The sequence below is a fragment of the Daphnia magna genome, linkage group LG5 (assembly GCF_020631705.1).
Source record: "Daphnia magna isolate NIES linkage group LG5, ASM2063170v1.1, whole genome shotgun sequence".
Taxonomy (NCBI): Eukaryota; Metazoa; Arthropoda; class Branchiopoda; order Diplostraca; family Daphniidae; genus Daphnia; species Daphnia magna.
This window is the reverse complement of record NC_059186.1, coordinates 1,166,479-1,179,753: the sequence shown is the minus strand read 5'-3', so window position 1 is coordinate 1,179,753 and position 13,275 is coordinate 1,166,479. Positions and strand designations below refer to the sequence as shown.

The 13,275-nt window shown below is 42.5% G+C and overlaps 2 protein-coding genes and 8 non-coding genes across 10 annotated transcripts; 3 read left to right on the top strand and 7 right to left on the bottom strand.

Annotated features, from left to right (window-relative positions):
* Positions 1-4,184: 4,184 nt before the first annotated feature.
* On the bottom strand, positions 4,185-5,231 carry LOC123472384. The gene is made up of 2 exons (XM_045173796.1): positions 5,100-5,231; positions 4,185-5,051 (listed from the first exon to the last, which is right to left on the bottom strand). The coding sequence occupies exons 1-2, from the start codon at positions 5,229-5,231 to the stop codon at positions 4,185-4,187; spliced, it is 999 nt and encodes a 332-aa protein (XP_045029731.1).
* Positions 5,232-5,632: 401 nt separating this feature from the next.
* Trnal-caa lies at positions 5,633-5,751 on the bottom strand. The gene is made up of 2 exons: positions 5,714-5,751; positions 5,633-5,677 (listed from the first exon to the last, which is right to left on the bottom strand). It is a non-coding gene; the product is annotated as a tRNA-Leu (tRNA).
* Positions 5,752-6,197: 446 nt separating this feature from the next.
* On the top strand, positions 6,198-6,269 carry Trnae-cuc. Its single transcript has one exon. It is a non-coding gene; the product is annotated as a tRNA-Glu (tRNA).
* Positions 6,270-6,495: 226 nt separating this feature from the next.
* Trnag-ucc lies at positions 6,496-6,567 on the bottom strand. Its single transcript has one exon. It is a non-coding gene; the product is annotated as a tRNA-Gly (tRNA).
* Positions 6,568-6,644: 77 nt separating this feature from the next.
* Positions 6,645-6,763, bottom strand: Trnal-caa. The gene is made up of 2 exons: positions 6,726-6,763; positions 6,645-6,689 (listed from the first exon to the last, which is right to left on the bottom strand). It is a non-coding gene; the product is annotated as a tRNA-Leu (tRNA).
* Positions 6,764-7,209: 446 nt separating this feature from the next.
* Positions 7,210-7,281, top strand: Trnae-cuc. The gene has a single exon. It is a non-coding gene; the product is annotated as a tRNA-Glu (tRNA).
* Positions 7,282-7,507: 226 nt separating this feature from the next.
* Trnag-ucc lies at positions 7,508-7,579 on the bottom strand. The gene has a single exon. It is a non-coding gene; the product is annotated as a tRNA-Gly (tRNA).
* Positions 7,580-7,646: 67 nt separating this feature from the next.
* On the bottom strand, positions 7,647-7,765 carry Trnal-caa. Its single transcript has 2 exons — positions 7,728-7,765; positions 7,647-7,691 (listed from the first exon to the last, which is right to left on the bottom strand). It is a non-coding gene; the product is annotated as a tRNA-Leu (tRNA).
* Positions 7,766-8,387: 622 nt separating this feature from the next.
* LOC123472383 lies at positions 8,388-9,804 on the bottom strand (the record flags this gene model as incomplete). The annotated part of the gene is made up of 2 exons (XM_045173795.1): positions 8,388-8,952; positions 9,409-9,804. Coding segments are annotated over 2 exons (960 nt in total), but the record flags the coding sequence as incomplete, so codon positions are not given.
* A 3,123-nt stretch (positions 9,805-12,927) lies between these two features.
* Positions 12,928-13,005, top strand: Trnae-cuc. The gene has a single exon. It is a non-coding gene; the product is annotated as a tRNA-Glu (tRNA).
* The last annotated feature ends 270 nt before the right edge of the window (positions 13,006-13,275 follow it).

Below are 13,275 nucleotides of genomic sequence, written 5' to 3'. Positions count from 1 at the left end.
ATTTGTTTGTTTTTGTTTTTGTTTTGTTTATTATTATAGTCCCCAACATTGCCACATTTTCGTCTACATCCCTTTGCTAACGTCTGCATCCGACGACCAAATTGTTTTTTTTTGCTTCGTTTGTTTTAATGCCCCAATTAGCTGATAACTAAAGATAATAAAAGAGAATTTTACAAATAAAAAAAAAAAAGGAGGCCCGGGTTCAATTCCCGGTATGGGAATAAACATAAAAATTTGCCATGTATTGGGAACACATTAATTGCATACATCACATTCATCTCAATTAATACTTCATGTTTCTGACCTGGCCTACCTAGGAATCAGACATTTTCCTCGTAGTTTTTTCCATACTTAATTCATTCTTGCTCATGACTGTAATTTTAGACAACAGGTGGCGGACTTCACTCCTAAATATTCATGATTTTACAAATTAGATAAATAATTTGTTGCGATGACCGAGAATCGAACTCGGGTCTTTTTTTTTTTTTGTAAAATCCTCTTTTATTATCAGTTAATTTTCATGGCACTCTAACATTTATCAAAACAAAAGAAAACAAAGATACAAATAATTATTTTCCTTGGATGCAGACGATTAAAGGGGAAGAAAAGCAAAAATTTTACAATGTAGGTCCCGTTAATTGGTCGACTAACAAAAACAAACAAATGCGAACAAATATTGAGGTAGAATAATACAAGAAAAACAAAAAACCAAAGGTAAACAAAAGCAATTGTCTAGCAGACACCAAAAAAACTAAAATAAACAAAGGATTTACAAATAGAGGCCGGGAAATATATACAAAAGCAATATAAAAGAACAAAACGGAACTAAAAGGGAAGACTAAATGGAAAGGAGTGGACTGGGAGGAAAAAGTGCTTTCCATAAGCTCTCTACTTCTTCTTGGCGAGGGATACGATGGGTATTTCTTGCTTTCCAGGTGATGAAGATGTATGCAGCCAGAAGAGTAAATGTTTGCCGGAGATTACCTATTGGCCCAAAATGGCCACGAATGAGATCTTCTTTGGAAGACTTGCAGCCCATTTGACGTATGGTTCCTTCCAACCAGCTCCAAACGATGTGGCGTTCAGGACATTGGAATGTCAGATGCTCATCGGTTTCTGGGTGCTGATGGCAGATTGGACATGTTGCATCTTTGGAAGGATCTAACCGATGGCATCTGGTCCTGGTAGGGAGAAGTCGCTGGTTGAAAAGGAACATGGTTTCTCTGATGTTGCTTGGCAGGGCTGCAGTCTCCTTCCAGATACGTGGCCAATCCAGGTTAGGCCTTAGGATCTCCAGCTTCCCCAAAGTGGTCACCTCCAGGATCCAATGGTTGTATGTTTTCCTGTGCACCATTGGACTCCCCTGCACCAGGATCGAAGAGGCAAATAGTTGTTTTATTTGGTGCAGGGGTTCCTGAAGGTAAGTGGGCCTCTTCATAACTGCAACGGGTACGGTGTTGTTCTTGTAGAGAGGTAGTACGGTTCGAAGAGGAAAGGACATCCAATAACGAAGTAGAGAGCTTTCTGGACTATTGGGGCCTGTCAGGACTTTATACATAGGACACAAGAAAAGGGAACGGTAAAAAGATGTGTGTTGACCATTCCCAGTCCCCCTTGACTAACAGGACGATAAACTACAGTTTTGTTCGGCCTTTCAACTTTTCCAATCCATAGAAATTTCATGATAGCCTTTAAAATCTGGTCAGCCATATTTTGTTTACATGGTAATACTTGTGCAATAAACACAGTTCCGGAGAGAGCCTTCGACTTCAGGAAAATAACCCTCTGGTATAGATTGAAACGTCGACAGGCATTCTCTCGCAGAATACCATTTAGAGAGCCGAATGCATCATTCCAAACCCTATCAGCTGTCTCAACTATGGAGTGAGAGAATTTAATTCCTAATAGGGACAATGTTTGTGCCGACACAAGCCACTCAAGAGGCCAAGTCATCCTAGAGCTCCAAGTCCCGAGTCCCAGGGCTTTTGTTTTCTCCTTATTCATCCTTGCCTTTGTCCACTGGCAGAACAAGTCAAGGACCTGTCCTGCCCTGGTAAAATCTTCGTCACAAGAAATGAAAATGGTGACGTCATCAACGAAGGCTCTGACAGTGAGTTTTTCATTAAACAATGATATGCCCTGGAGAACTCGAGATAAACGCAACAGTAACGGCTCAATGTATAGAATAAAGAGATGGACAGATAGGGGGCATCCCTGGCGAATTGAATGAATATCAGAAAGCACCCCAGCCACCTCTGATCCGTTGAGAATTGACATTCCTGTTACAGAATACATAGTCTGTAGCCAACGGATGAAGGTGGTGGGATAGCCCATGACATCCAGAATCCTCCAGAGGACTTCCCTGTTAACCAGGTCGTAGGCCTTTTCAAAGTCAACTCCAACAATGGCAGCGCCCATACCCCGAATCGCAAAGTTGGAAGAGTCATGGCATCCCTGGTCATCAACGAATTGAATGACATCTCTATAAAGCATTAAATTGTCAAAAATCAATCTACCAGGTACCCCGCCTTTTTGATGAGGCCCTATGGTAGATGACAGTGTCTGCCTCAATCGTCTCGCTAAAACAGATGCCATGACTTTGTAGTCACAATTCAGAAGAGAAATTGGCCGAAAATTAGAAATTCCACAGAGCCTTGAAGACTTGGGAATTAGCCTGATCGCCGCTTGGCCCTGCGATGACGTAAGAGTTTCCCTTTCAAGGATATGATTGAACATATCCAAGAAATGGGGTGCGATCACGTCCCAAAATTCTACGTAAAACTCGTAAGGAATGCCATCGGTGCCAGGAGACTTGTTTGATTTCATCGCCATCAGAGCAGCTTTAATCTCAAGGAGGGAAATTGGTGCAGTCAGGTTTGGGGTTGGCTTAAAGCAATCTCTTACTCCCTCAAGAAAATCAGTACCTGCCAGTATGTCAGGAGAAGGTTGATTTTTGAAAATTTTACTGAAATGTGAAATAATCTCTCCTGAAATGTCCTCTTTGGTCGATAAGCATGTGCCATTAGAGGCAATGATTTTATCAATACGACATTTTCGGTAGTTAACTCTAGCTCTATTTACATGAAAAATATTGGCTTCCTCCACCTCTTGGCCTTCAAAGTAGCGGGAACGAATCCCATACCCTTTAAGTGTGCTCTCCTCCCAAGACTTTGAGAATTTCCTCAACTGGTGAAAGGCAACCCAATCAAAGGTATCTGCTTCTGCCATCTCCTGAATGCAGGACTGGTAGAAAAATTTCGTTTCCCTAATCATTCTAGCTCTTTGTTTAGAATAATCTACCGAAATGCGTTTGATACCTGGTTTCAGTACACTCTCCCACCAATTTGCGACATTACTTTCCCTAAGAGGATGATTGGCAGATTCATGAATAAAAATTTTTACATAGTTTTGATAGCCTTCTTCTGACAGTATGGAAGTATTTAATTTCCACAAACCAGCAGGGGATCTAGTACGATGTGGGAGATCGAGATTGCAGGTAAAAGTTGATTGTACCGATTGATGATCACTAACCGACAAAGGTTGCAAATAAATATTTACAAAATTCTCTGCAAAAGATCGGCTAGCATATATCCTATCAAGTCGAGAAGAACCGGAGGGATGGTAAAAGGTGTGCCCCGGTTCACTTTTATATAGCTTTTTCCAGATATCTACCAGATCAAGACCAGTAACCATCTCTTTCAAAGCATAGCTGATAATATTACTTTGGGAAGAGAAGGAGTCGGAGCATGCCTTATCTTGGATGTCGTCTACGCAGTTAAAATCGCCCATCAACACGAAGGGCAGTCGAGTAGTTATTGTGTAAGCAGGGACGGTTTGACGAAGAAAGTTGTTTCTCTCGGTTTTTACGTGACTACCTGACGGAGCATAGATATTAATGAACGTGAAACATTTCACGTCAATAGATATAAGCCTTCCGTCGGGTTCTAGAAGTAATCGAGAATAGTCCAGACCATGTCTAATGAGAATGGCTGTTCCATTTTTGTTGGGACCGACATTTGCCAACAAACGGTAGCGACTTTCAATAATTGGACAAGAATGAAATGCTACCTCTTGAAGTCCCACGATATCTAGGTTACCGTCCCTGCAGAAGTTAAAAAGAATTTGACGTCGCTCGACTGACCTAATCCCTCCAATGTTGATAGATGCGATTTTTAGCTTTGCAGTCATTTAAATGGTTTCTTGGGTTGAGAAGTGGACAAGGTTGGTCTAGAATTCTGGGGTGTCAATGTTGGTTTGAAACGTTTGCTTTGTGGTACAGTGGGAACTTTCAGGTGGTCACTTGTTTTGTCAGTTTCCATGGACTCAACTTCCCCCAAATTGGGTTCCACTGGTTCCATGGAAATTGTCATAGGTTCCGAGTCATCAGGTTGTGTTTCAGGGATTATCATTTGAGCGGGCGGAGTCTGTCGTGGTGGGTCGTCTGTGGATTTAACGGGTTGTTCGGTGGGAGAAATTTCTAAGTTGGGAGTCCCCCCTGAGAGTGAACTTTGTAATCCACACTCAAGAAGGGCCTTAGAAACCATGGGGTCTACATCTAAGGGTAGAGTGACGGGTTTTTCCGGGACTGTCTCTGTCTTTTTAGTCATTTTATTACTGGGCTTTTGGACAATGATAGGTTCCTTATTACGTCTAAAAGTTGGGCAGTTGTAGCTAAAATGGGTTTCGTCGTCACACAGTCTGCAAGTAGGTTTTTGTCCCTCATACTTTACCATGGCACGATAGCTGCCAATAGTAATGTATGAGGGAATATTCTTAGTCAACGTCATTCGTACTATCATCCAAGTGGCAAGGACAGGGTATAAAACGTCATCCTCTGCCACCCGATAGCGTTCCCAACGAGCATCAATTATGGTTCCAAATTCCTTCAGACGTGTCTTTACTACTCCCAAGTCTAGATTCTGTGGAATCCCTGCAATTCTGACAAATTTCTCCGGAATATTACTGTCCCTGATGACTACATTAACTTCTTTCCCTTCCAATTCCGTCCTGACGATACCACTGTGTTGGGACAAAAAATTTGAGGTGTATGCCTCTGTCGTAAACGTAATTCTAGCGACCTGATTTCTCGTATCTAGCACAGCAACTAGGCCTAAGAGATCCTGTGGCTCAACCTTCAAACTACGCACGAACCCATGTACCGCACGCATACTCAATCTCGGGAATTGAACCCCAAAATCGACATCTACACTATTGAGCCACTTGGCAGCCATTGTCCCCTAGACAATGTAAACAAACTGCCAAGGGGGGGAGGGGGGCCCCACACAAGTAAACAAAACACCGAAAAGGATAAATTTGGGGAAAACAAGAGAAAAACAAGAAAACTATACAAAATAAACACTCTAGAACATGAAAATAACAACAAAAAGTAATGAAAATCAGCAATAAACTCACAAATTGATGGGGAAACAGGAGAACACAAAAAAAACACGTCTGCATCCAAGTACTCGATCTCCAGCATCACATTCAGAAACGCTACACCCACGCCATTGACCACGATGTCGATTGCTTGGAAGGCAACGATGCTTACCACTATACCACCATCGCTTGTTGTAATTGTAAGAGACTCGTTTGAAAAATCTACTCCGGAAGTACATCTTCCAAGAGAAAAACCTGTCAGGAGTGGGATTTGAACCCACGCCTTCATTGAAGACCAGAATTCTGATGCTTCTCTTGGAGAAGTAAGGTTTTTATCCTTGAGTCTGGCGCCTTAGACCGCTCGGCCATCCTGACTTATTTATATTACTTGTACCATAAGTAATAATTACGCTGTTCATCAACAAACTCAATAAAGCGCTTAACTTTTAATTAATAACGCTTTCCGACAGCAAAGCTTTTGCTTCAGCTATCAGAAGAAGGAGAAGAAGTAGAAGGAGAAGAAGAAGAAGAAGAAGACGGCTGCGGCGGCGGTGGCGGTGTATTCTACCGTCACACCGGGAACCAGACAATAGAAATTCAACAACATCTGGTCTCTTAAATGTCCGAGCATGGCTTTGTAAAGCAAAGCATGGGTTGTTGAAAAAGAAAAGGGTTAGTTTCAACTAAGCGTTTATCGTAAAAATTATTGATGCCAATCCCATATTGTCTAGTGGTTAGTTTTTATGGAGAGGTTTCCGGAAGGGAAAAATAAGATAAAGATAAAGAAAATAAGTGTTTATCGTAAAACTTATTAATGCTAATACCATATTGTCTAGTGGTTAGGATACCTGGCTCTCACCCAGGAGGCCCGGGTTCAATTCCCGGTATGGGAATAAACATAAAAATTTGCCATGTATTGGGAACACATTAATTGCATATATCACATTCATCTCAATTAATACTTCATGTTTCTGACCTGGCCTACCTAGGAATCAGACATTTTCCTTGTAGTTTTTTCCATACTTAATTCATTCTTGCTCATGACTGTAATTTTAGACAACAGGTGGCGGACTTCACTCCTAAATATTCATAATTTTCCAAATTAGATAAATAATTTGTTGCGATGACCGAGAATCGAACTCGGGTCGATTGCTTGGAAGGCAACCATGCTAACCACTATACCACCATCGCTTGTTGTTATTGTAAGAGACTCGTTTGAAAAATCTACTCCGGAAGTACATCTTCCTAGGACCTGGAAGAGAAAAACCTGTCAGGAGTGGGATTTGAACCCACGCCTTCATTGAAGACCAGAATTCTGATGCTTCTCTTGGAGAAGTAAGGTTTTTATCCTTGAGTCTGGCGCCTTAGACCGCTCGGCCTTCCTGACTTACTTATATTACTTGTACCATAAGTAATAATTACGCTGTTCATCAACAAACTCAATAAAGCGCTTAACTTTTAATTAATAACGCTTTCCGACAGCAAAGCTTTTGCTTCAGCTATCAGAAGAAGGAGAAGAAGTAGAAGGAGAAGAAGAAGAAGAAGAAGACGGCTGCGGCGGCGGTGGCGGTGTATTCTACCGTCACACCGGGAACCAGACAATAGAAATTCAACAACATCTGGTCTCTTAAATGTCCGAGCATGGCTTTGTAAAGCAAAGCATGGGTTGTTGAAAAAGAAAAGGGTTAGTTTCAACTAAGCGTTTATCGTAAAAATTATTGATGCCAATCCCATATTGTCTAGTGGTTAGTTTTTATGGAGAGGTTTCCGGAAGGGAAAAATAAGATAAAGATAAAGAAAATAAGTGTTTATCGTAAAACTTATTAATGCTAATACCATATTGTCTAGTGGTTAGGATACCTGGCTCTCACCCAGGAGGCCCGGGTTCAATTCCCGGTATGGGAATAAACATAAAAATTTGCCATGTATTGGGAACACATTAATTGCATACATCACATTCATCTCAATTAATACTTCATGTTTCTGACCTGGCCTACCTAGGAATCAGACATTTTCCTTGTAGTTTTTTCCATACTTAATTCATTCTTGCTCATGACTGTAATTTTAGACAACAGGTGGCGGACTTCACTCCTAAATATTCATGATTTTCCAAATTAGATAAATAATTTGTTGCGATGACCGAGAATCGAACTCGGGTCGATTGCTTGGAAGGCAACCATGCTAACCACTATACCACCATCGCTTGTTGTTGTTGTAAGAGACTCGTTTGAAAAATCTACTCCGGAAGTACATCTTCCAAGAGAAAAACCTGTCAGGAGTGGGATTTGAACCAACGCCTTCATTGAAGACCAGAATTCTGATGCTTCTCTTGGAGAAGTAAGGTTTTTATCCTTGAGTCTGGCGCCTTAGACCGCTCGGCCATCCTGACTTATTTATATTACTTGTACCATAAGTAATAATTACGCTGTTCATCAACAAACTCAATAAAGCGCTTAACTTTTAATTAATAACGCTTTCCGACAGCAAAGCTTTTGCTTCAGCTATCAGAAGAAGGAGAAGAAGTAGAAGGAGAAGAAGAAGAAGAAGAAGACGGCTGCGGCTGCGGTGGCGGTGTATTCTACCGTCACACCGGGAACCAGACAATAGAAATTCAACAACATCTGGTCTCTTAAATGTCCGAGCATGGCTTTGTAAAGCAAAGCATGGGTTGTTGAAAAAGAAAAGGGTTAGTTTCAACTAAGCGTTTATCGTAAAAATTATTGATGCCAATCCCATATTGTCTAGTGGTTAGTTTTTATGGAGAGGTTTCCGGAAGGGAAAAATAAGATAAAGATAAAGAAAATAAGTGTTTATCGTAAAAGTTATTAATGCTAATCCCATATTGTCTAGTGGTTAGGCTTTAAGGGTATTTTCCAAAAGGGAAGAAACTTGTATTAAAAGGGTTCATTTTAAAATGTATTAAAATAAGGGAAAAGTACAAAAATATATTTAAAACAAAATACAATTAAATAAAATTGACTAAAAAAAACTATTCTACTGGGAGTGGGGAATCTACGGGACTTGGGGGTTTTCCTCGTCTTCGGGGTTTGTTGCACCGTAGTGGAAGTGGGCACACACCATTTCCATTGATCCCTGGATTGCTGCTAATCGGGCCTTGAATCGAAATGCACCCCAGGACCGTCCATCGATACCAAGTATCGAGCGAATTTCTTCATTCCTGGGGTTCCATGATCCAAGGGACCCGATAACCAGGGGGAGAATCCTACCAAGGGAAGAATATTTAGCAATCTTTCGCTGGTAGGCATTCTCCATGCTCCCTGGTTGGTCATAGCAGACCACGACGTCAACCATCACCCGGGAACCAGATAATGTTAATTCAACATCTGGTCTTAGGCGTTGCCCGGGGATGGCTTTGTTGACAGTGACATCGTGGCCTTGCTTGACAAGCAGCGTTTCCAGGAGATCTTGGACGGTGTTGTGCCTCTTGGTGGCTAACTGGAGACCTTCTTCACAGTGATTAAGAACGTGATACCCAGTCTCGTTTTCCTTCCCACATCGTCGACAACTCGTATCCTGCTCCTGAGAGCAAAACCACGAGTGCCCCCGAAGAGGAAGGATGTCGAGCCGGGCTCTGTGAAGGTATCTCCAGTCGCGAAAGGAGAGGGGCGTACGGCAGGATACCAGGCGAGCCATGTCTTTCGATGTTCCTTCCAGGGAGAGGCAATGGGCTACAACTCCCTGGTGGCTCTTGTCGGTGAGCAGGTTCCTGGTATAGCGCTGCCGTGCTACTTTCCGAAGTCCGCGGACTGCCTTAACTGGGCTTACGGAGACGTCATCGGCGACAATTCTTAAATTTTCGTCGCCGGATACATCAATCCGCACTCCCAGTCGTTTGGCAGCTTGGCGGGCAAGAGTCCAAAGGTTAGACCCTGCCTCCGCGTACCTCAGTCTGTAGAGCCCCCCATCCATGGATCCTGAAAGATATTCCCCAACTGGTAACACTCCTGGATGCTCAGTTCTGAACCCTCGCCGAATGGTGTCGTGGAGCTGCTCTCGGCAAACATTCCTCACTGTAGGATCTCTACAAGTGAAGAGCTGAGCAGCTCTGGCGATGGTCCAGATATCAGCATCATCAGTGAGGCGGCATGTTCCTAGGCCCCCAACCCGCCGATCTGCATAGAAAAAGGGGACAGTTGCGTGGTTGGGTAAGTTGCAAATAAGGCCTAGGAACTTCCTGCACTCAGTGTCCAGTTGGGTAAGGGAATCTTTCAGAACCCGACCCGAAGCGAGGTGATGGGAAAGGGAGGGAAGAAGGTGACTACGGAAAATTTCAAGTTTTTGCCGTGGTGCAAGGTTGGAGGCGGCAATCTTGTCAAGGTTAGGGATAAGGTCAGTTGGTGGTCGGAACCGCAATTTTCCGCCTATCGGTGTACCAAGATATGTTTCTTGGTCGTCTGGACCCAAGCACCGAATCAATTGATTATCAATTCGGCACTGGGTCTCAGACGGCTTGCCATTGTCAAAGACCAGAAAAGCACACTTCCCGGCTTTAAATTGCAGTCCCAAGGTGTTAGCGGTGTGGGTTAAAACGTTTAAAATATTTTGGAGCTCGGAAGGAGAATTTGTAACCACGGCAATGTCGTCAGCATATGCCGTGGTTTTCACGAGCGAGCCAAATAATAAAAATCCGGGGTTAATATTGGACTTTCCGGCCCTGACGAGGGGCTCGGAAGCCAGGTTAAAAATAGGGGAACTAAGAGCGTCACCCTGGCGAACACCCGCTGTCTTGAAAATGCGAATGGATTCTTTCCCAACGGCAAAATCCATCCGATTTCCCGAATATATGTCCACCAGGATGCGCCGGAGGTCTTCTGGTATTGGAAGTGATGTGAACAGCTCATCCAGAACGGCGTGAGGCACAGAACCAAATGCATTGCACATGTCCAGCCATGCTATGGACATGTGCCTTCGCTTGGTCTTTGTTTCCTCGACAACCGTCTGTAAGAGCTGTGTATGTTCTTGAATACCATGGACCCCCGGGAGGAAACCCTTTTGCTCGGGAGATAACCAGCCAAGGTCTGAGGCGACCTCCGTTATTCTTTGGCTGATCACTCCCGAGAACAGTTTGTAAATGGTGGGAAGAAGGGATATTGGTCTATAGTTGGAATAGTCGCTAGTGTCCCCCTTCTTGAAAATGGGGACAGTTCGCGATGTCTTCCAACAGTTAGGAATCCCCAGCTTCCAGACCATTTTACAAACTGTTTCCAGAAGAATGCAGTTGGGGTCGATGGCTCTAAGATGACGGTATTCTAGGCCATCAACCCCTGGTGATGTATTGGTAGCCCGGCGAAGCTTAGCTTCAAGCTCTTGTTGGGTTGGCGCACGATTGAGGAAGTTCATCTGGTCCTCTGATGGTTGGGACCAGTCGCAGGTGTCGTAGAGTTCCTTCGCACTTTGGCACTGCTGCGGAGTTGGTCTCAATCGGTTGTAAGTCCTCTCGAGATATTCCTCCGCAGCTTGAACAGTACCATCGTACGAAGGTGAACGGTCTTCGAGCACCTCTCGAACGGCTCTTCTTGGGTAGATGTTGAAGAGCCGCTGAATCTTCCTCGCCTCGTACGCCTTTTTGCTTGATATGTCGCCGGGCCTTCTGCATCTGCCGGTTTTGGTTTCTTTTTCTTTTGTCAGGGTTTCCTCGGGGTTGTTCAGGGCTAGGGTCTTGTAAAATTTGAGCTTTAGGGAGCCAGTCAGCTGTGCAGCGTTCGAGGACGTCGTTTAGGTCATTAAGTGTCACACAGCCCAAGAAGGCAGGGACCCAGAGACTAACAAAATCGTCGTCTCTTTGGCTCTGCTCTTCTGAGCTGTGCTGACTACGTCCTCGAATACTTTGCTGACTGGGGACAAGGGATAACATCTCAAGGTTCGGTGAAGGGTCTAAAATCTGTTCTGTTAAAATTTGGGGGTTAATATTTTCTTGTGGAGGGAGTTCATAAAGCCAACTAAAATTTTGTGTATTAAAAGAAGTGGTGAACTCCCTCCTAAAATCTAAAATTGGGCTGTCGTTAAAATATGCTGGAGATAGGACATTACCAGGGGATTCAACGATCGTTGGGATTTCCACCACGGATTGCTCATCACGCTCGTCTTCTGTTGCAGTAACCTCCTCTAGAGAGATCACTGCAGCAGAAGAGTCACGGTTGGAGCAATCCATATTGGGCATCCCAGCAAATCGGATGGAGGGTGATGGATTGGGACTGAAATGTAATCTTTGGTAATGTCCTTTTAGGGTAGGGCCATCTCCAGCAAATCCACACACTCCGCATTCCCAATATTTAACTAGTCGGAGTGTGTGGGCTGTCTCTAGGGGTCTGTGGACCCATGGCTCTGGTGTTAGTTGCCAAGGTAGTCCACTCACACCTAGGACACTTCGTGGGTTTACCAGGGTATTTTAAAATTATTTTGTCCCCTTCAATTCTGGAAGGGGAAAACGTGGGGAGAGAAGAGTGAGCGAGATTAGGAGACCCCTGCGAACCATCCATTGCAGATGCAATGGTTAGTTCGAGGGAATGGCGGAGAATGCTTGAGGAAAGGGACTCAGTACAAGGTCTTGCATGTCTGCCGGCTGAAATAAAGGAATTAAATTCCTTTTTACAGCCAAGGCAGACATACTGGGTGGTGTACTGAACCCCTCTCCTAGAATGTCTTTCTTTTATGTGTGTCTCCGCCAATTGTCTCTTGCGATCCCCAGACCAGGGACCGCTACCTCGCTCACCTTGACAGGATTTCTCCCCACATTTTAAAATGTTTGGCAGAGGAACTGGGATTTTAATGATTGTCCCATGGAGTCTTACTCTAGTAGAATTTCTACTAGATGCTCCTTCCTCTGCCATTGCTACCCTGGGCCCACTTACATATAAGAGTGTAAAACAGAAATTCTTATGAAGTAAAACAAAAAAATGAAATAAGAATCAGGAAAAATATAGGGAGAAAAATTTAAAGACCAATTAAACATATGAAGAAAAATATTTTTTTTTTAAAGGATTTGATAGGATTTAAAAAAAATAAATAAATAATAAGGGAAATGGAAAATAGGAAAAAAAAGTTTAAAGAACGGAAAATGAGATGGTTGACCATATGATTTTGATGTAAAATGAGATTCAAAAGTAGTGAATATAAAAAAAAATTTAAAATTTTCTGGGAACTTAGATTGAGATAAATTAAGATACCAAAATAAAAGTGCAAACTAGATGTTTGAAATAAGAAAATCTGAAAATAAAATAATTTTTTTTTTTTTTAAATAATAAAATTTTAATCCGAAAAAAAGAAAATTGGCGATAAATGAAGTGATTTTAATTTGAAAAAAAATATAAATAAATTTTAAAATGAAAATAAATAAACAATTAGAATGGAATATAAAAATTAAAGAAAAAATAGTATTGAATAAAAGCAAAATATTTGTTTTTGTAAAAAAAGAAGAGTTTCTCGGATGAAGTTAGATAAAAAAGAAGAACAATATAACGAGCTAAAACATAACATCCATAAAAACCCAGAGCTCTTTGAAAACACGTCTGCTCTCGACAAAGTCTAGCAGACCATATTGTCTAGTGGTTAGGATACCTGGCTCTCACCCAGGAGGGCCGGGTTCAATTCCCGGTATGGGAATAAACATAAAAATTTGCCATGTATTGGGAACACATTAATTGCATACATCACATTCATCTCAATTAATACTTCATGTTTCTGACCTGGCCTACCTAGGAATCAGACATTTTCCTTGTAGTTTTTTCCATACTTAATTCATTCTTGCTCATGACTGTAATTTTAGACAACAGGTGGCGGACTTCACTCCTAAATATTCATGATTTTCCAAATTAGATAAATAATTTGTTGCGATGACTGAGAATCGAACTCGGGTCGATTGCTTGGAAGGCAACCATG